The 21,676-nt window shown below is 45.9% G+C and overlaps 1 protein-coding gene across 1 annotated transcript in view; it reads right to left on the reverse strand.

The window, feature by feature from the left end:
• LOC8042851 (solute carrier family 41 member 1) overlaps positions 1-20,879 on the reverse strand; it is a 32,655-nt gene extending 11,776 nt beyond the window's left edge. The window contains exons 1-7 of the mRNA XM_002415824.5: positions 20,781-20,879; positions 16,894-17,602; positions 11,867-11,974; positions 7,089-7,160; positions 5,920-6,064; positions 5,176-5,322; positions 1,045-1,192 (exon numbers count right to left, since the gene is read on the reverse strand). Coding sequence (XP_002415869.3) covers positions 1,045-1,192; positions 5,176-5,322; positions 5,920-6,064; positions 7,089-7,160; positions 11,867-11,974; positions 16,894-17,469 — 1,196 coding nt within the window. The 5' untranslated portion in view covers positions 17,470-17,602; positions 20,781-20,879. The remainder of the gene's footprint in view (positions 1-1,044; positions 1,193-5,175; positions 5,323-5,919; positions 6,065-7,088; positions 7,161-11,866; positions 11,975-16,893; positions 17,603-20,780) is intronic.
• Positions 20,880-21,676: the final 797 nt, after the last annotated feature.

The following is a 21,676-nucleotide window of genomic DNA, read 5'->3' on the forward strand; positions in this document are numbered from 1 at the left end:
TCCCCTGGTGAGATCCAGGGGGCGGAGGGGGTTCTGCCCCCCGCCCCCGGCCAGGGCCATGATCCTTACCGACACGCTGTTTACGTGCCATGTAACGAGCCTCTAGTAGTGGCAGGTAAACAAAATAACGCCGACGCTTCGTTTATTGACAAAATGCATGGGAAATGGAATCCCAGCGTGCTGTCGTTAGCTTCAATCTCCAGTTCTGGCGAAAAGGAGGGGGCAGGCTTCTTAGCCTGCCCCCTCCGGGAAAATGGAAAGCCTACGCCTCTGCAGCAAAGCCAATTCAGTAGTAATGGGCGGAGCCTAGGGCGGGCTCTGTCCTCCACATAAATTATGTCTAACGGCGTAAATATTAAAATATACTTTTTACTTCGTGGAAAATGAATTTAAAAATTCGTGCCCAATTTATGCCCTTTAAAAACAATATGTTTTTAAATTTCTGTGTTTTTCTAAAAGCTATGAATGATAAAACTTAAAAAAGATTATATTCGAGATATATTGAGTGGTGCTCAGTCCTGTCTCCCACTGCTAGTTCAAGTTCTGTGTTATATAACAATCAAGAAACTGGGGCATTGAATATTTTGGTGCGGCATACGCTCTACTGCCCGATTCACAAAGCGCATTTTTGAATGCTATATATCAGTGGCAACGTAGCTTGTACTGCAAAATAAGCAGGATGTAAACTGCGATGCACTCCGTCGCAACCGAGAAATAGCAGGCGAAATTGCAACATCTGTATCCGGCTTGCTCATTGTCCATAGTAAAAAAAAATATACGGCTCATTAGATACCTATTACCACATCTTTGAACTGCGAAGACAGGTGGTAACACAGATGTCAGCATTCCTGAAACTGCGCTCTCCCCTTATCTCCCGTGTAGAAGCGAGGGGTTTTGACCCCCGTGTCCAGCCTCTTCTCTAAATCTACGAGTTTTTCGCTACTGCCGGAACCATTAGAAGAATCGCAGAGAAAGATGTTTCCTTGTTTTCATTCCTACAACATAATGCGAATATGCTGAAAGAGAAGCGGGGTGCGTACATACCTGGAAATGACGATCGCCAGGAGGATGGGCACCCAGCCCTGAGAGAGCACCTCCCGAGTGTAGGGGTTCCGGTGTGCCAACAGGGCCCACAGGGGTGCCAGGGCTACGACCAGGGCCAAGGCGGCGCCGGAAACCCACTGGTGGTTCCCTGCCACAATAAACAGAAAGCAACATTAGACAAGGCTATACTGAGCTTCCTGGCCCCAGGTTATTTTGCTGGCAAAATTAGAAGTTATATATGACGCAAAACCTATCGAGCAGAATATACTACTCATACCATGTGAAACTTAAAGAGAAGCTGAAACACTTCTTGAAAAAAACGAGTTAGAGGTGAATTCTGACGCATTTTTATCCCGTGAATTTGAATATCACATTCGTTTTCCCTGAAGATGCAACTAAAAGCGAGAAACCGCAAAAAACCTCCCACCAGTCGTGACGTCATACTAGGATCTTTAGACCGCCAAGCGCGTGTCGCTCGTGTGGGTAGCGCGTGCAATGGCAAGCTTTGCCAGGTATATTTTTCCGCACTCACGGCTGTCGTGACGTCCCTTTCTGACCTTTTTTGAAAATAGCAAGAGTGCGCGTGCATAGCTTTGACAGGCGATGAAGATGCGCGAGAGCAGAGATTCCGAAAACTCCTAGTGTGACGTCACGCCCCGGGGAGGAGGGGCTTCGGCGGTACTTTAAAAATTAATTTCTGAAGCCTCCGTGCACCAAATTTAAAAGTAATCTCGATATTCCTGATCCTGGAGCTAGAATGAAGGGCATTGAAGTGTTTTTTCTCAAATACAGAACCGCTTCAGTTTCCCTTTAAGTTTTTACTCTTCAGGGCTCATGAAGGACGACTGCCGAGGATCGTCGTCTAGGAAATTTTGTGAAAGCTATTACTGAAAATCTGCGAAAGACAAGCGACGCTGACCTAAACGAAAACTGCATTTTTTACCAGGAACTGTATTGAAGGGCGTTATTGAAAGACCACGTCTATTTTTTATTAATATGACAGGACATATTCCCTCTGGAAACAATCACGTGTGCGCTCATTCTTCATCTTTCCCGCTTTTTTAGAAATGAACACTTATATTTTAGCCAGCCACTATCTTGAAAAGTAAGATATTGTGGTGAGAAGCAACGCCCATAAATCGTGCAAACAAGCGCAAAAGAAAAAAAAAGTCATTAGTTGTTTATAGAGCAGGAGCTTAGTCTGCCAGAACATGGACACATTGTTGCCCACTATTGATTAGAATTTATCCAGTGCAGTACGACTTCTAACCTGGGGTCTTTAACGCACATCACGCAGTAGTGATACAAGACCGCAAAGCGGTACGATTCTCATCCAGATCGAAAAGGCCGGGAAAAGTGGCGCCATTCCGAGTGCCACTTCTGGGAAGAACATGGGGTCTGAAGTCTAGCTCAGTGCTGCGTGTGCCGCCATGATCTTCCCAAGGGCTGCACGTAGCACGTGCCCCTTGCGTCGGCACACCTTGCGCAACTATTAAAACATTAAGGGGCTTTAAGGATCTCTTAATTCTGCAGCGCGAGCTTTCTCTCCACGTGCTCCTAGTTAGTGTGTGCTAGCCCACTCGTCCACCAATCCTGCCAAACGAGCGAATCTTTACTGTCCGGGAAGCTAGCCACAAACAAGAGTGATGACGAGGATGATTATCAATTGCGGCCATGGCTTTGAATCTAGAGCCACCACGCAACGGAAACAACCGCGACCTATATATTTTTTTCTATGTCGGTTTCTCTAAGGGAATGGAACGTCTGGAGGAAGAATTTGTTCACCAAGAAACCCGGAATTCATGGAACCTTCAGCCAAATGCCGCCGTCCTGCAATATCTCAAGATCGGCGGCGTCCCTTGTTACGGAATAATAATAATAATAAACGTTTCTTAGGAACTTCTGTATTTGACGGTATGTATCGGGCACCCCAAAGCACTACATTGGGAATTTCTACAGCGTAAAGTTCATGTATTGGCAATTTCCCGCTACTAAAGAAGGAGTCATCGCGCAGCCAATCAGAATTAAGGTAAATATAGGACAACGGAAATGATTTGTGTACCCTGTAGTGGCGGCCAGAAGTCACCGAATGCCCTGTACACCAGTGGAACCCATGAAAGATCGATTGCCATTACTAATTCACGACCGTATTTGTTATGGAGGTGTGTATAATAAGGATAGAGCCGTATTGGAGGTTGGGTATGTGGCGGAGAGAAGTGTTTCCTCAAAAATCTATACAATAGTTCCAGATATGGTGACAAGATTTGGACTGTCAAACATACTGTCAAGACCGACTGACACCAGGAGTGGTATGTAGGCGTGATAAACAATGAAATAACACGATGCTAGAACTTAAGATGTCCGCAAGGAGATATGTCATTCTTATTGATTTTGTACTGGTTGTGTAAGAAATCAGATCATTTACCAGCACAGTGATTTAACTTTCGTTCCGATGCTAGTATCGCTACTTTTATTTACAACGTCATGCAGCTACACGTGGCAGCTAACGACAACGTACTTGAAAGGGCTTTTTTTCGGGTGGCAATTCAGAAAGAACGAGATCACCCTCACCTTATCGAATGAAGCTACTGGGAAAAGATTGCTTCCACAGCTATTTAACACCAGGCCAAGTGACTCGCGTGGTCAGGTGCGGTTGTTCGGGGCTTTGGACATGAGACGACCGGATCTAACCCGCAATATGTTGGGATAATGCGTATTACACAAGCAGCGCGCACTCAACGAACACTAGCCACTAGGGCCTGTGCCAACACCTATGTGATGGACCTTCTACATTACCAACTCAAATTCAACGTGGGGCTGATAGTGGACACGAGTCCTGCCTTAGCGTTGGGTTGAGGCTCGTGCTCAGTAATTGGAAACACGAGTTTTAACCGAATGCTGATTCAGCTCTCGTGTTGTAGGAAGTCCAGCACTACGGCTTAGCCACCTAGTGGAGGAACGCTAGGCGCCGGGATCGGCCTCGATCCCCCAGTTGATGCTGCCGTACACTCTAGGAAATCTGGAGTATTGACTTCCTGCAAAACACCCGGGAGAGCCAATGGTTAAATCTTCCGAGTGAGCTCGGCGATTGGAGACTAAAAAAAATAGCCTGAAAATACAGTCTGCTCTATGACACTTAGCATGATGTTTGCCTTTGCCAAGTGTCACAGCAAAAGAATTATGGTTTTAAGTTTAAACATATCTTGAGCGTCGTCATGGTCAAGGCGGCAGCGCTTAGCTTACTCGAGTGCCTCGCGGTAAAGTAAACGTTGCAGATTCCCTAAGAGTGACCGGTCATGAAGACAGGATGTAAATAGCTTTTGATTAGTCTATATATTCCGTTTACCCCTAATCTGACAATGCAGTGGAAGCTGCGAGCTCCTTTAAGCAGTCGCTACCTCAACCTTTGGCCCCGTGATCACGGCCCCGCCCACACTCACACGCGCAGGGCGGTGTGGCGAAGAGGAAGCGGCTGCTTGGTCCGGCAAGAGAATAGCTCCCACTGCACTGTCAGACAAGAGGTGAATGGAGCATAGCTGCACTTGGTGAACCCTCATGTGTGTATACGGACAGAATCTTTAGATTGCCTGGTTTAGAACCCTCTCTTCACGCTATGGGAAATATTTTTCTAGCATCAAGTTGAGGTGTAGGCGCGCTGCCGACGTTAAGAGCGAACGAACCAGATCGCTGCGAGAACGTAACGGATGGTGAATTCGAAGAGGCTGCGGTGGAGAATGTCACTGGAGGTGTCTTATTCCAACAATACCCCACAGGCCCGTTAATAATACGGTAAATTTAAAGCGCCATCTACGTTTGAGACTTAAAGGTTACATTATTTGAGAATTGAGACGCAACGTCAAAGGTGCTCATAAGCTTTCCAAAATTAATTTTTAACTTTTAATATTTATAATGTGTTTTAATTTATTTTACTAACATATGAATCAGCGCCACTTTTCGTAACAACATCTTACCAGGGCAAACACTATCGAAATTGCTAAGTCAGTGAGTAGTTTATGTAGACCATGGTACTGGCCTGGTGTTTGTCCGCTTCACGAAACTTCTGCTAGTCATTCGAGCGGAAATTTATGTTTTCCATAAAAAAAAGTACCGCTTGTCAGCGCACTCGCTCACCCAGGACGACATGAAGCAGCGTTGCCAGACCGGCAAGCAGCGCCAGAGTAGTGATGTCTCCAAGCGACGCAGCCACGGGTGTCGCAACGTTGTCTGGGTTGAGGCGGAACCTCCGGCACACCACCACCACCAGCACCATCACGCTCGCTGCACCCACCGCGGAAGAAACGCGTCTTTCACGGACGTCACGGCTCTCACATTGAGACTTTCAGCGCAGCTGTTGTTGAGCTAAGCCAAGGGAACACGGGTTCCTCAAAAGCATACGGGCTTAGCGGGGCTACTGCGCGCTGCTGCACTATAGAGCAAGAACAGGTGCATAATATTTTAGGAAAAATAAATTAATAATAGACAATAGAAACGCAGCGATTTTTTTTTCAAGCTAATGGAATCATCAGAAAGACCCCTGAGTTGGCAGTGACTGCGTGTACACAAAATGTTATGACTGAAAATAAGGACGGCACGTGTAATGCGTTTTTCAATCCCGATGGTAAAACTTGCCAATCTAAAAAAACAAACAAAAAAACTTGCTATTTCTAACCAGTTTTGGGGGCCTGCAATAAAAGTTTCGCCGGTAAAGATGTATATTTATCGCTAAATTGATATGATGTCTCGCATATCAATAGTCAACGAATCCGATAGTTCCGATGAGGAAGCCAGTCGTCGTGCACTAGAGCAGCGCCGTACGGCGTTGCTCGTCACGATCCAATGTTACGGACAGTTGAGAGCCCTTGTGGTTTCGCTTACCTAGGACAATGCTGGCGATTGCTGCCGTTAGCACAGCGGCGGCTGCAAGCGTGAGCACGTTAGCCGGAACCATGCTTCCATTCGACACAAAGGATTTGGCGATGGCAAGCAGTGCGGCCACCAGACCGGCCACTGTTGCCTGACACTGTGTCGGGGGAGATAGTGCCCTGAATGACCAAGATGGTATCATCTGAACATTCACGTATCATGCGTGTCGTTACACAAAACAAAAATATAGTTCGCAGGTTGCAAACTGAGGTAGAGGCTATCTGACACAGATGCATTTGCAAAGCGCCGTATTCCCCTCGCATCATCTCGGAAAAACCAACTTTCAGAACTACAGCGTATCCTGAAAATCTGTACAACTGGAGGTCTATGAAATAGGGTTCTGTATTTTTGTATAATTTTCAGAATATCAAATATAGTAGTGTCAATTTAAGAACCAAAATCAGCACATTCGTGTAGGTTTCTCCGATAGGTCACTTTTTAAGGGTCACCATATTTGGTCGGCAGTCTCAGATCTCCCGTCTCTCTCCTGGCTGGTGGGTCTCCTTCCTCAGAGTGCATCCTTTTGAGTAATTAACGTTGCAAGGCAACCGAGACTATTGTTTTTTTTACTTTGTGCGCTATACTTGCTTTTTTTAACAGCTATAAACTGGTGTGACTCATTTATCAGATATATAGATTTCTTTTTGCACAATAGAGCAACGAGTGTGTAAGATAAATCTAGAAGTTAGACGTGTAAAGTCAACGATGGGCGCCTGGCATGTCTCAGCGGTGTAGGGATGATTGACTTCAACCTCCTGGGTATATTTTCACGAGCAACCTGCACCTCGGTTAAAGGGCGCAACCTGTGCAACCAAGGTACCAGATATCGGGTACCTTGGTTGTTATTCGAACCCGTCAACTGGGGATCCGTCGGCCGGCGATTTACGCAACTGGTGTGTGTGCAGCCCTTCTTTTCTCCTCTCTTTTCTTATTTGCGCTGCAACGCAATCACTCTCTTTTTTCACAAACAAATTAGTAACTCAACACCCGTTGACACTTGCATAAAGCTCGGAAAATTCCTGCGAGCGCTACTCCACATTCAATTGGCACCGCACTCGTAAAGCGGTCCTTGGGAGCGGTCAAGTGAAAGGAAGAAAATAGGTATTAGAGATGCGACTCACCTGAATCAGCGACAAATTTCCGCTGGCGATGCTCAGCTGAGCCGATCGCGTCTCCATGCGCCCAAGGTTCGCCTGTTGAAAAACGCGGAAAGCACAACAGATCAGTTATGCTCGTATTGAAGTACGCTCGAGAAACAAGTGCATAACTGAAATCACAGAAGTTCCTTGGAGTAGCACATACTTATATAATGCGAACTCACAACCTAGAAAATTACGCTTGCCTAATCTCGTTAAGACCACTAAAAAAAAACAACTTTTTATGTTCTAATTTTTACATAATGTAACACAAAGCTAAAATGAACCAACCTCAAACTAAGAATCCCATTAACGCAGGGATGGCGTGAACCTGGGTTTTCTTGGTAGGGATACATATAGTCTAGTGTGGAAGGGAGAATCTGCTTCCCATTTGCCCAACGAAGGGTTTATCGAGCATGTAAGAAGAGCATGTGCTCAGAGCCGCCAAAAAGGTGTTCAAAAGAGCAAGAATACATTACGGACGTAAACTCCAAAAGGCAGCTGCTGCTTCAGTGAAACGCACATCAGGAGAAACGATCCTGAAACCTAAACACCGGCTTGGTCGTCAACGTGTTAGCAAAACTAAAAGGATACATTTGAGTTGAAGTCACGCGTTGCTGTGTAACGTCACTAAAGAGCTTCGAACTTAGCCACATAGTTACGTTTAGACTCAGTAATTAGTAACAAAGCTCCATTATATTTTTAAGAAATATGTAAATGTTTGGGAGGGACCTACTTTCACCATGGTAACTGTTTTAGGCAGCCCGGATAGCCTCTTTGAATGTAACCAGACCATAAAGGCATCCAAGGCACTGATACTTGCGCATTTGTGTACGGTCTACATAACATCCAAAATCTACTTTATGCGCCTGGCCGATTCTCTGGCTGGCGAGGGCGCGCGTGTGATGTCAACACTTTCTAGATATCTAAGCCACAGTGCTTGGTATTCTCTTAACTACCAGCGGCCATCAGGGGCAGAGATTGGGCATGAATGCGGCTCCAGCATTCGACTGGGAATAGTATTTTAACCGAATTAACACGAGCTATAGTCTACAGCTGACAGAGCAATCGTATGCAATCTGTGCACTGGGCTGGCCGCTTATAAGTGATGTAGAAACTCCAGCAGCAGGGCCTTTACGTCTGGACAGTGTTTGTTGGGGGCAGTTTTATACCGTTCCAAAAAAGTGCAAAACTTGATAAATCATCCAAACTGAATGGACGGCACTGACTAAGTGTCTCCCCTTCTCATAGAGAATTATGAAAATTCCCAAAGTGCGAGCAGTGCCACACCATCTGCCGTCTCAGCCACGCGCTCCTAGCGGAGCATCGGTAACTTTTATGGCGAGTTTATTTTTTATGAGCTTTTGATGCACATGCCGTGTTTAAAATGCGAGCTTTAAACATATCGTGGGTTTGCTCCAGTTCGTACCAATCCGATGTTGCTGTTCTTTGGACGCAGATGTGAGTCAGAGGGTTTATCTGTGATTTATTATTTATATTTCTCACAAGGCGAATACGCTTGTAATTGAAACGAGACGTAGATCGTTTGCGAACTCATTTTATAAGCTTTAATTGAAAAAAAATATACTCCGTTCGAGCTTTCTTCCTTAAAAGCTCATCGAGCTTTGCATGAGCGTTGAGAGTGCACGCACAGTCAGACAATATCAAAAGCAGGGGGTTGTGTGGAATCTATATAAAGGTCTCCGTTCAGGCAGCTAATAGCTACAGCTTATATGTTAAACCCATTTCGTAAAGGACAATGATTTACCTATGGCCAATGGATCCTAATTGACCACGCTCTTTTCCTCGCCATTTTTAATATTTGCCTATCTGGAGTAACTACCAGAAATGGTCAACAATAAAAAGAATATAACCTCGATAATATGTTGTATCTGGCGAGCCCCAAAGTGAATTCCAAAACTCAACGGGACATATTTCAACTCGCCGAAAATTGATATGGTTTCATAATTGGCATCGTTTGATAATTGCTGACAATTGCTGGCGTTTGTTCCTAGCAATAAAGGGTAGGTGAGGTTCTGCTACAGGATAGTTTTGAGGGTGGTACAATGGAGAATAGTTTATGCTTTTTCCAAGCTAAATACCACACACTTTACATTTACACGTACGAGTACAAAGTTCTTAAATATTCACGGGTGCTCAGCTTCTTTTTTTTTTTATTCTGAGATAACTTTAGTGATATATACTGTTTAAAAAGCACGGGACGAATATGACGGGTAAAAAGGAACTACAGGAGGAGGAGGAGAATGAACACCTACTGACAACAGTAGTACACTAACGAGAACGCGACACTCAATGCGAGCATGTGACGAACTTTACTTACCCACGTTTAACATCAGCATTCTGCCAATTATTAAACTAAAGAGACTCTTAAACGTTTGTGAAGAAAGCGAGCCCAACGTTTTCCTAAAGGTATCGATCATTGTAAATAGACAAGACAATTTCAGTAGGCCAGGCGGATTAAAATCATAATATATCAGCGCTAGAATCTAGAAAAATTTAGTATTAGGAAAATTTGAAGTACAAATTCTTTGTTTCTCAGTCGTAAAACCCGCAGTTTGGGATTTCACGGAATTTAATAATTGTGCAACTCCGTCGCGTGTTCAAATCTTTTATGTTATCGTGCAAACGCAATGACCTGTAGAGAATGATTATTCATTGATGTCGGAGATTTCAGCTAGCTAGTGTTAAAGACGCAAAAAGATGTATTCGCATGCAAACACTGGCAGATTCTATTATGCGGAGCATCGTTTAAGCTTTGCTTGGGAGGGACTGCTCGTAGGTGATGGCCATTCAACACGCAAGCTGTCGAAACAGTTTGAGGAAAATCCTCGTGGGTATCTTCAAAGAACTTAGCCCAGGTGCGGAAGGATGCGCGTGTGCGTGCTACACCGGAGTCTTTCCTGAGACTGCGACATGCGAGGAAAAATCTCGATTAGAATGTGACTTGTCAAGTACGACAGTTCGTCGCGCAACGCGAAGCACAAGGGCGCATTGCCTGAATGAGCAATGATGGATATAATATGCGTGCGAAGGAAGTCGGTGTTCACTGGGTAGGCACTGATGAAGGAAATGTAAGAAGTGACGTGCTGCACAGCTTATTACCGATCAAGAGCGAATTTATGGGGGGAGGGAGGGTAATAGCCTCCCTGCTTCAGCCCCCGAACTTTAAATTAAAAACAGGGTATACACATCTTTTCTAGGAAGAAACGCCCCGTTTTTGATAAAAATGACAACAATCTTCACACATGAGGTCACATCCGTTCATCACGTTAGATCATTCTGTTAGGTTACATCTCTCTGCAGATAACGTAAATTCATTCACGTTCAAAAGGCGCTGACAAAGAGTAAACCCTGGAATAATTCTCCAGGTATACAAGTACTCCCAAGCTAATGCATAGTGGGATCCGTTTAAGTTGAAAATCACTAAGTGTGGACTACAACGCGGTAGGTTGCCGGCAGCGCGCCGTCGGCAGCCACGGCGGGCAAATAAGAGAACGCGTTTGGACGTGGAATGTACATACCATGAATAAAGAAATTGCACGTACTACCTACATTTAGTAGGAGCGCCCACGTCAGGCTAAAAATAAAATGGCAGTACTCGGGTAAGTCCCGGAACATCCAACCCTTAAATGAATCGCAGTTTGCAGCGCCTTCTGGAAGGAATGCGCCTTAAAGGGGCCCTGCAACAACTTTTTGACTGGTTTTTAATCTGTGCCGAACCTGAGCGCACTGAACGTAGTAACTTAAAGAAACTTTTCTGTTCTCAAATTTCGCTTTATTTTAAAAGTTAGACAAATCACAATTGCAAAAACAAGCAAAAAATAACCTCCCACATGACGTCGTAGGTCCTGGCTTGAGTGGCCGTGAACTAGAGGAGGAGTAGTGAGCTCATCGAGCGCTCACGGTTGCCGCACTCCGTGTCGACGGCTCGAGAGGGCGCCACTAAAGCACGTGTTGGATAGGCTGTATGAAGCGGGCTGCCAGGGCGTCTCGCATTGCATTTGCTGCGTGACTAAGGACTAATTTGGCATAACACATCATTGGCCACAAACGACAGCAAACACGGTGTAAAGATCAGTTCAGAACGGGAGCCAATTCGCGCTGCCATATCACCAAATGGCCAAATCGCCAGCCAAGCCCGCGCCGAAAGCCTTCGGAACGCTCGGAACTGGTCGGATCCTCGAGCCGGTATACGACCGCAGCGCCGCCGCGTTAATCCGGGACCTTTCTACGCTCGCTGTTCGTCGGAGCCTTATCCCACTAGCTTTTTCTAGTATGCGCCGTTTTTTCTGCCGCTTGGTGGCGGGTTTGTCGACGAGCCTTTTCTTGTTTCCGTACTTTATGAACTGCATTTGTTTCTTTTCTGATCTAAAATACCGAACAAAACCTACTTTCATACATAATTGAAACGGTTCGCGACACTTATATTTTGTATTTCGACTAAAAAAAAAAGCTTTGAGCGGTTCTGACCAGTAGTAAGCCCAGGACCAAAGACGTCACATATTGCGCGCTTTCGGCAACGCGGGTCGCCCTCGTCGGTGGAGGTTTCCGCGCCGTCCGGTTAAAATATGACGCACTGATATTTAGTTACTCTCTCCGTGCCCGCTGGCTTGCCCGAACCCCAAGAGACGTGGAAGCCGCAAAAAAAGGTAGACGCTTAAATATGATTGCAGGGCCCCTTTAACACCAGCGGATTACGGCGCGAATGGCCCTTTTTAACGGCACGAGAAAGACCTGCGCGCCTGTGTGGACATCCGGCAGGCGAGGGTCATCTCCAGGTTGCCCTTGAGTCCCAGCAGCGGAGGCACCATCACCATCAGCTCCGGAACCTCCAGGAACACTCTCCAATCCTGAAGAGAACCAATCAAGGAAAGCAATCTTCTGAGTTAGCCTCTAGAAGAGACGCCCACAACCATCATCTTATTGGTGGGCAACACTCATTTCTAAAATTTATGTGTGTAAGAATAGTATGGTAAGATACTGTCAAATTAAGCCAGTTCCTAAATAAAGAAGAATTTTCCGAATGCAAACATATTGCAAAAGTATTTCCCGACAAATGTATATCTCAATTATACAAAAAAAGAAAGACCAGATATGCCCAATTGTTTAAAAAAAAAAAGAGGCTAAAAGCGATATCAGCACGCAGTAAGCTTCCAAGCACTAAGAAATATTCCTGAGTGCCAAACGGGACAGTGTCCACCACTGGAGACGTAAAAGTTCTAAGAATTTTGAATTCCCGGTCAAAAATCTGGTTTGCTTCCGATTTTCTCTAAGACGAAGTGAAATGTCGGCGCCACCCAGCATAGTTATGCTGTCGGCATGATGCAATTATAAATTTGAGTTCCTTAGCAATAGGTTCCTTTAAGTGTTGCAGTCATGTTTTACAGGAGAGTAAATGCAGACTAGAAAAGCCATGTTGTATATTGCAGCTTTCGGAAACCACTCGTTGTTTCCCTGGAGTCGACTTACGCTATAAGACTATTTCCAGATGTTCAACTATGGACGAACTATTTTGGGATATCCTAGAAGTGACCTGTTTGAGGCCTAAATGTAAAACCAAGTGTTTCGCTTAACGTTGGGCAAAATTTGTCTAGGGAAACTTGGCATCACCCAGAAAGCATGTTGATTCCGTATTATACTTCGTTTCAGCCAGCGCACAAAAGCAGCCGACGCTATGCAGTAATGGGGTTAATCAAGGATCGTGAAAAGCAGAAGTTGCTAAGCCTTAACTGGTTGCTTCAGGGACGATAGAACACGTGCAGAAACATGGCGGACACTGTGATGGTGCGCGTTTCGCGCCATCCGATTTTTCCCATCAGTTCGTTGCGTCGGGTGCATCTGAACTTAAAGTGACAGGAAGTATAGTCACCTTGAAAGGAGATCTAAGGTACTCAAGAGTTCATTTTGTTTGCGTAAAAAAACTTCTTATTGTTAAAAATAAGGGCGTGGTTCTAATTATAATAATGGAGGGTGTAATCTAAGGTAAGTAAATCTGTAAATTTGAGGAATACTTGGACCTGGAAAGCTTTGTAGTCCATAAAATATATCGGTAAGGGTACAAAGCGCCAAGCTGGCAGGAAAAACAAAACAAAAAGAAAACAAAAGAGACAAAGCAACGGAATTTTAATGCGTTTCCGGGGACGAGAAGGAAAAATCGCTCTATCTAAATATTTCGAAAACGCAGTGATCTGGTGGTTTTGGATGGTGCCAAGTACGTTTGTAATTGCAATCATGTTTATTTTTCTATAAATGAGAAGTTTCGATATGCGAAACCAATAAGAAACTTAATTATCCTATATGTTGTGTATTTCAAAAAATGTACCCATTGTGGGTAACTATTTAACAATCTTTTGTCTGTGCAATGAGTAGAATTAAACGCGAAGTTTTATTGGCGTTTTGTAAAACAGCCGCTCCGCATCTGAAAATGCAAAAACATGCAACCGTAGATTAAAAAGGTGTGTGGAAAATTTGAAAGGTATTTTGTGCAACTAATCCACTGCAATTGAAAATCAGGCTCTTAAAAACTTTTTAATTTTTTTTCTTCAGGAGTTTAACCATCTCCTTACCACACGGGGTTAATCCCAGAAAATCCCGACAATGAATGTTGTTAAATTCATAACCCAATTTTCTCCTAACCAAAAAAAACCTTATTCCCTGTATGTTAATAACACAATCAAATTAAAGTTTAAAAAAAATAGCGCGATTAACACGTATATGTTACCTTTCCGTTACAGATGAACATTTCAAACATTTTGGATGGCCACGACCGTAGGCTTACAAACTTCCTAGGTTGCATAAATATTACAGGACAGACTATAGAAAACCGATGAAATGTGAGGACAACTTAGGGAGGGCCATAGATCCTTGCGTGGTGACACGGCTGTGATAGTTAAAGTGTATGTCACACGTTATGCGCAACGTTAAAGGGACACTGACAGGGCATTTATACTCGCCGAGGTTTTTATTTGTACGGGACATATGAGAGCCAAACTACCAAGAACACAATTTGCGGCCCGAAATTCGTTATCTTTTCTTCCGAAAGCCACCGATCGACAGCTGGTCGGTTTGAATCGCCCTCATACCTTCTCCGTGGTCACGTGCCGTTTTCTATCGTTTATACAAACACACCAAAGATAATCAAAGTCGTGGGTCACCAAGAACAAACACTCAATAAAAAAAAATATGGTACCCATTTTTTTTGTGGTTTTTAAAAAGCTGCAAATATGCTGATTTAAAAAAAAAAAAGAAGAAAAGTTACACAGAGAACCGGAAGCAACCTGTGCACGCTCTGCGTGATTCTCAACTTGGCGTGGTATCGTGGGAGTCGCGATCTGGACGGCTGAACGAAACGCACTAAGCGAGGGCGGTGGACGGCGGGCATGGGTCCTCTTCTTCGGAACTCTTGTTCGCGGTACCGGCGAATCTGTCTAGCTTCGAAAAAGAAATCGTTTACCGATTAAGATAATTAGACTTTATTTCGCGCGACACGGCCGACCACCAAGCTGATTAGCACGGAGACGTCGCCTAGTTGTTGACCCTTCTCCTGGCTGATGACATCGCCCGTCTTACGAATAGGCAAGTGCTTGACAAACGCGCAAACGTGAAGCACCTTGCGTATTTTGTGCGACGTGCGAGTTTTTCGTCTGCTTTGCGCGGCCGGAAAAACGAAGGAAAGGTCGGGGGTAGCCACGTGACTTCCGGAAACTGCCCTCTACATGACGTCCTCCTCCCCGGTCCAGTTTCGGATTCGGTTTTGAGCAGTTGCGCTTTTTCACTTGAATAAAAATATACGTATCACGGTTGCAAAATATTAATTGGGTAGCCTTGTGGAAGCATATTGAATCGCCTGATAAAAAATAAAAAAAAAATATATGGGGGAGGGGAGGTTAGTGCCTTATTAAGGGCTCGGTATAGACCGACGTCGCTGCCGTCAGCGGTGGTCGGAGCTATAGCTACGGTAGTCCCGGCACGCCAGAGATGCACCTCTCTAAAGTCCGCCGCTATCCTTGCCGGGACTCCGAATGCTATTTCGAAACTGTGTGCGTGCGCGGAGCATTCTAGTCGGGCTAGTCTGGAGCGAAATTGAGCAAGACCTACTTCGCGCCGGCGCCGCCGAAGCGCTCCGGCCGCCGCCGGTTGCGATGGCTACGCCGTAGCTACGACGAGGCGAGAGTGCCGGCTCTTCGACAACGGGACGTAACCATGACGGGCGTACGCGCCCACCCGCGTTGCGTCGGACTACATCGAGCCCTCTAAGCGGAAGCTGAAAACGTTCTTGAATTCAAAAAGACAGTAAAAGTTGTAATTTCGACACCTTAAAAATTTTGCGTATTAAGTTTTATTTCTTTCTTATTAGTAGGAGCGTCGTAATCAATTGATGTTTCGACGTAGACCCACCCATAAGAGGGGCATCGACAGTGGGGTAGTGAGAGGGTGGAGAGAGAAACTAGCAAAAGTGACGTCATCAGAAGTGTCAGAGCCGACCCTTGCACGCCACTGAGCTGGCTCGGGGATGCCGTCAATGACGTCACGACACTATATACAGATAACAGGCGGCAGAGGAGATCGCCGAATGCCAGGCGGCAATAACTGCACGCATTTTTCAAAATAAATGCGGTTTGCGTTGAAGCGTGGTTCACACACTTGCAACCGAGTACGACCGAGAACCTACTCAGCAACAGCGCATCCAGTCCTCCGCCTTCGCAAGAGGCTTAAAAGCCGGTCTTGTCTCTCTCGGTTGTACTCGGTTGCAAGTGTGTGAACGACGCGTTCCTTCTGCCAAAGCTAAGTGCGACAACTCAATTCACGAAACAAAAATCTATAGAAGTCCGCTTCTAACTCAGATTTTTTTGAAAAGTGCTTGAGCATTCGTTTAACGTTCGCGACAGGGTTGCCTTATCAAAAGGAAGGGCGACGAAGCGCCTGGAATTGCTTATCAGTGCTTTGATTAAGAATAATTATCCACGCGAGCGCGCTCGTACGGAAAGCACTTTCCAAAGCAAATATCTTACACAGCACTACACAACGCTCACAAAAAATATTATCAGGAGCGCTAGACTTCTTGGGCAGAAACCTCTTCTATGACAGATTTGATCAACTATATCTATCAACAAAGGGAGGAGTAGTGTTGTTTTCAGAGGGGTAAATTTTAACTAATGATTGCACGAGCTGTTTTCATCGCACATATACTCCGATCTAGCAGAGCGTATGTTTTGTGAAACATGTCTTAACCTGGACATTTGGCGACATTTTCAGCTTTATCATGCACATGGCGGGTCTCTTGAAGTCACTGCAAGCACCACCTTAGTAAAGTGGTATTGAATATTATTCCTGTCTGCCCTTATTAGGGAGTGTTATTGCATACACACGTTGTTCACAACGAGAGTTTTTTTGTTTTCAATGACTAGCCTAGCTCCGACAAATTATGTGTTGGTTAACAAATATCGACTGCGCTTGCGTGAAAACTTGAAATGTTCCCTCATGCATTACCCGATGTGAAACGGCCCATTTTCTGCCGGTATTCGAAACAATTGAAAAAATTAAATGAGCAACTCTGCAAGCGTACTGGCTCACTTCTAACTCCTTTTTGTTATACTTAACGTCTGGGACCTCGGCACATATGCATTTTAGCTATCATGACATAACGCAATAAATAGTGACGAAAGGAATGGTTGTTTTCGAACTAATCAAGAACGTTTTACAAATCGAAGGGGACTCTGCTCGTAATAAATCGACTTCTTCGTAACTGGTGGGGGACTGCGGTACATACCTTCACTTGATTGAGGAGCACACCTGCGGCCACCATGCCCAGCCCGGCCAGCAGGAAAGGCACGAAGACCTGCGTGAGTATGGCCAGCCGAGACTCATGCGGTTCCGGTTCCTCTTCCTCCTCGACGATGACGTCCGGCTTGCCCGAGATGACGCTGACGCTGACAGCGTCCTTGTCGAGCTCCTTGTGCACCTTTTGGGCGATCGGGACGTGCTCCGGAGGCCCCAGTTCCTGGATGACCTCAAGAAGGGACCCCCGGGGGCAGAAGCTGAACCGTCGCGAGCCCCTGCGTCTCCAGTAGACCTCGATGGCCGCATCCTCACTCAACGACACGGTCCTGGGCTGCCTGGAAAGATGCGGCCTCTGCGGCCTCGTCGACTCGACCATGGTGTGGGACCGCTGCACCAGGGGTCGCGACCGCACCACGACGTGGTCGTAGTCCGGAGGCATCGAGTCCGTTGAGAGTCTGCGCTCGGGAAGTTCCACGGAGCCGTCGAAAGCGTCGTTCGCGACGCCGCAGCAGCCGCTGCCGTTGATGTACGGCGGCAGGCTCTGGCGTCGGCTGCCCGCATGCATCCTGGACTGCGGCTGCCGTCGCAGCTCGCGCAGGCCCGACGGTCAGCGTGCTGCGAAGACCTCCAGCTTCCGCGCGTGGCTGATGAGCACCCGGCCTCGTCGTTCCTTTGCGGAAGCGGGCCAACCAGCGTTCCTTCAGTGGACAAGAGCGAAGCGTCGATTAGATAAGTCGAAGCGATTCATTCGCCCGCAAGGTGTCCCGTCATTTCGATACGACTGCGAGAAGCGGACTTAGCGGTGTCGTCACATCAACGGGAAAATGCGCGGGAAAAACTCCGCTTGAGGCTGGAATCCGAAACCTGTCGCCCTTTGAAGTGCGGCTTTGCTGGGCGCCGTATCGAGGGTGACGGCGTAGAAGTGCCTGAAATCATTTATCGGTACTTTGATATGGGAATACCCCCATCATCACGGGGAATTTGCACGAGCATACAGAATTATCTTTGCACTCGATTACAGCACTCTTTAACCCATAGGACTGCCGAGCAGCAGAGGCTGCTGAAGCATTATTCTTCAGGCGGCTTTGGAAACTGCGTTAGTATAATGCAATATTTATCAAAATATATTTAAATATAAAAGTAACCTTTTTGCACGTTTGGTTACAACGAGACCTAGTCAAGGGTTGTAAATTTTGTTCGTCTCAGAATAATATTTAATTGAGCAAACCTGCCTCGTAGGAATGGGGGTTTTGAATGCACCTTGCATTGTCGTGCGGTCGGTGGTATTTGAGGAAGTGAAGAAACGCTATAATTATATTGTCTTTTTGTTTTGAAATCGCGAATTAAGATTTGCGATGCAAAATAAAAGAGCTAGAGCATTACTTTTATATTTCAACTCGACACGAGGCAAAACTAAGATAACGATCACAATTGGGCTCTTCAAGGCAGGGTAATAATGTCGTGCGTGCAATGTCGTCGCCGAATGACAAGATATGCTCCTTTGAAAGCCTATCATCTCCTAAATTCTCCTGGTCAGGGCAGTTGGAGGAAAAGCAGTGATTTCGCAACGGTGACACTTAATCTTCACAAAAAATATGAAGCCAAGTCCCTCGGTTAACTCTCGAGAGAAAGCAATGACGAAATGCCACGTGGAAAGATAGTGGAGAAGTCGGACGTTACCGAAATAACAAGGAGGGTTCAGATTAAAGAGAACACACACACACGCACACGCACGCGCACGCGCACGCGCACGCGCACGCGCACGCGCACGCGCACGCGCACACGCACGCGCACACGCACGCGCACACGCACGCGCACACGCACGCGCACACGCGCACGCACACGCGCACACGCACACGCGCACACGCGCACGCGCACACACGCGCGCACGCGCGCACGCACACACACACGCGCGCACGCACACGCGCGCACGCGCACGCGCACACACGCACTGGACCTTCTTTTTTATTTATACGGAGAACAAGTGTTACAAATAGCGTATTTGGTGCATTGGAACGCAGGGAGCGGCACGCAAATCGAAGGGAAATGTGGTGTGCAAGTTCGTCTGCTTCTTTTGCAGGGGTTATGGTGGCGTCAGAACGCCGAGCTCTGATTGGCTCTGATTGAAAGATAGTGAGTAAATCTCAAGGCAGCTTGCTTTGAGGTCTACCCGCCATCCTACAATCAAAGCACATCAGAAATTGGCGTCGTTCTGACGTCACCGGCACCCCCTGTGCTAGAAGCAGACGACTTGCTCTCGGCATATAGAGAATGCACGGAGAACGCTCAATGACCAGGCAAGCAAGCTCCGTCTTTGGTTGAAGTCGGGGGGGGGGGGGGGGGAACAAACGCACGAGGTGCGTAGAGAGCAGACGAACTTGCACACCGTGTGGGAACAGGGCAACTGATTAAAACGCGTTTTCCAGTTTGACAACCTTAGTGCATAACACCAGGTAATTCAAAGGTGGTGAGATGGAATTGACACCTCGGTGTTGCAACCGATGTTACGCTAAGAGACGTGGAGCTATCGACCTTCTTAGGAAAGAGCTGCCTGCTACCCTGAAATTTCCACGAGATTTATGTGGAAATGAATGTATTTACGTAATGCGCACTTACAAGGCTCGCGATCGACGGTTGTTTCACGGCCATTTTAATTACGAACCGGTGTTGGAAGTAACGCATTACAAGTAACAACATTACTGGTACCGCGTTACTTTATTTGGTAACGTACTAAGGTACTTGATACTTCTTCTATATAAGTAGGAAGTAACGTATTTGCGTTTTTACTAGAGCGCATTGCCTTTCAAATTAGATTATTTGGTACTGGTTACTTTTGATCGCCAATTTCTTAAATACAAAGGATGCCGTTTTTTTTTTCCGTAAAGTTCGCCAAAAAGAGGAAAACAAATAATATACACCAAGGTGTTTTGTCAAAATCTTTCGCTGAGAAAGCGAACCTTTCCGACCCGGTGGCCAAAACAAGTCGCGAGGTTACTCACGGAAGGGGAGCCATAGCTTCCCCTGATGATTGCTTTTAACGTACTTCAAACCAAAAGGACGTCACCTCCACTGAAGATAACTTCCCCTGTAGCATAAAGACGCAGGCGTTTCGCGCTAAGAATCTTCAGTCTAGAATCTAGAACGCACCAATCCGTCGCCGCTTGAAGGTGAACGGGTACCTTCGCTTCAGCGAAAGCCATCCGATCGCAAAGGGACCTACGTTAAAGGCACCTTTATGTTGGCCGTGTGAACAGGACATTAAAAGCCTTCCCATCGAGCTGATATAAAAAATCGCCGATTCAGCTCGAGATTTTTGTTCTGAGCGTTTACAAGAGCGCGTTTACTTAAATGCCTTAAACGTTCCCATAAAATAATGTTTAATACATTAACTCTCAGGAGAGCATCCGTTTAGAGCAGGGGAAAATTTATCGCCGCGCTGTGGCTCGTTCGTTCAAACCAGTGTTGTATTGAAATTGAGTTTATTGCTTAGCTCTTAAGTCGTTATAAAAGTCACTAGAGTATTCGTGAGGAAAAAAAGCAGATTCCATAAAATCAAAAATGAAAATATATATCCGACAAGTTTTAGAAACTACTATCACAGAATGAAATTACTCGGTCAGAATTCGAATTCTTTTCATATTTATTCTCCTCGGCCTATCGTTGCCAAATAGTGCTAAAATTAAAATTAACGCAAAAGTAACTTTCGTTAGTTTGAAAGTGTCGGGAACGGTATATCGTTACCCTTGCCGGCAGGTAAGGCATTTCAGTTAGCGATATTTGTTGACTTTTCGACGATCTAACGAGTAAAGCTATTTAGTTGTTTAAGGTAACGAGAACAACACTCCTCACGACAGTATGGTAACCGATTACACTCACCCCGGGTGAACGATTCGAGAGCCGACATGCAGCTGGAATTCCGCCTTGTGCAAGCGCCCGTGTTGGCGACCGTTCTCTGCGATACCGTGAGCACAATGCGCTCGGCCCCTGTATCGGCCCCACGGTTGCGTCACTCGACGGTCGCTTATCAAGGCCTTATCGATCTCTTCCTTCTTGGCAGGAAGGTCATGATAGCGCTTTAAAGTGTGTAGAACGCATGCGGAGTGTGCACGCGCCAAATGTGTAGAGTGTTTTTATGCTGGCGTTTGTTTGTCTGTTAGCGAGATAGCTAGCGTCCACAAGATATAAACCTCTGCGCGGTTTCTGTTTTTGTTGTTTTCACGTTTCACGGTTTAATGCTCTAAGCTCTATTCGCAACATGGGCAGGTTTTCACGAGACTAATTCGACTGTAATAAGAGCCTGGCTGGCAAAATCATGCCACCATGTCGCGGATGAAAGCTTCCTCACGCAGGTGAATCGTCTAAAACGCAAAGGGTACCCCGATCGCTTCTTGGAGCAAGTAGCGGATAACCTTGTTTCCAAGATGAAGAGAAAAGATGACGATCATATTCCTTCCAGACAATCAACAAGACCGGCGGTGATTGCTTCTATTCACCATCTATCTCACAATCTAACAAAAGTGGCGGCTCATTTTGAAGTGCCAGTGGTGTTTTCAGCGCCACACAAGCTGTCGCATCTACGTTCAAAAATAAACAACCAAAAGGGAGAGGGTAAAGTGTGTCAAAAGAAACACGCTAAGAAATACGCGAACTGTGCAACGTGCAGTGGTACACTGTTAGCAAGTCCCGTGTATTTGGCGAATATTTGGGGTGAAAAACACGCCATTTACACAAATTACCATAAATTTACACGATGAGTAACGGATAATTCGTTC

The sequence above is a fragment of the Ixodes scapularis genome, unplaced genomic scaffold (assembly GCF_016920785.2).
Source record: "Ixodes scapularis isolate PalLabHiFi unplaced genomic scaffold, ASM1692078v2 PGA_scaffold2__306_contigs__length_199485367, whole genome shotgun sequence".
Taxonomy (NCBI): Eukaryota; Metazoa; Arthropoda; class Arachnida; order Ixodida; family Ixodidae; genus Ixodes; species Ixodes scapularis.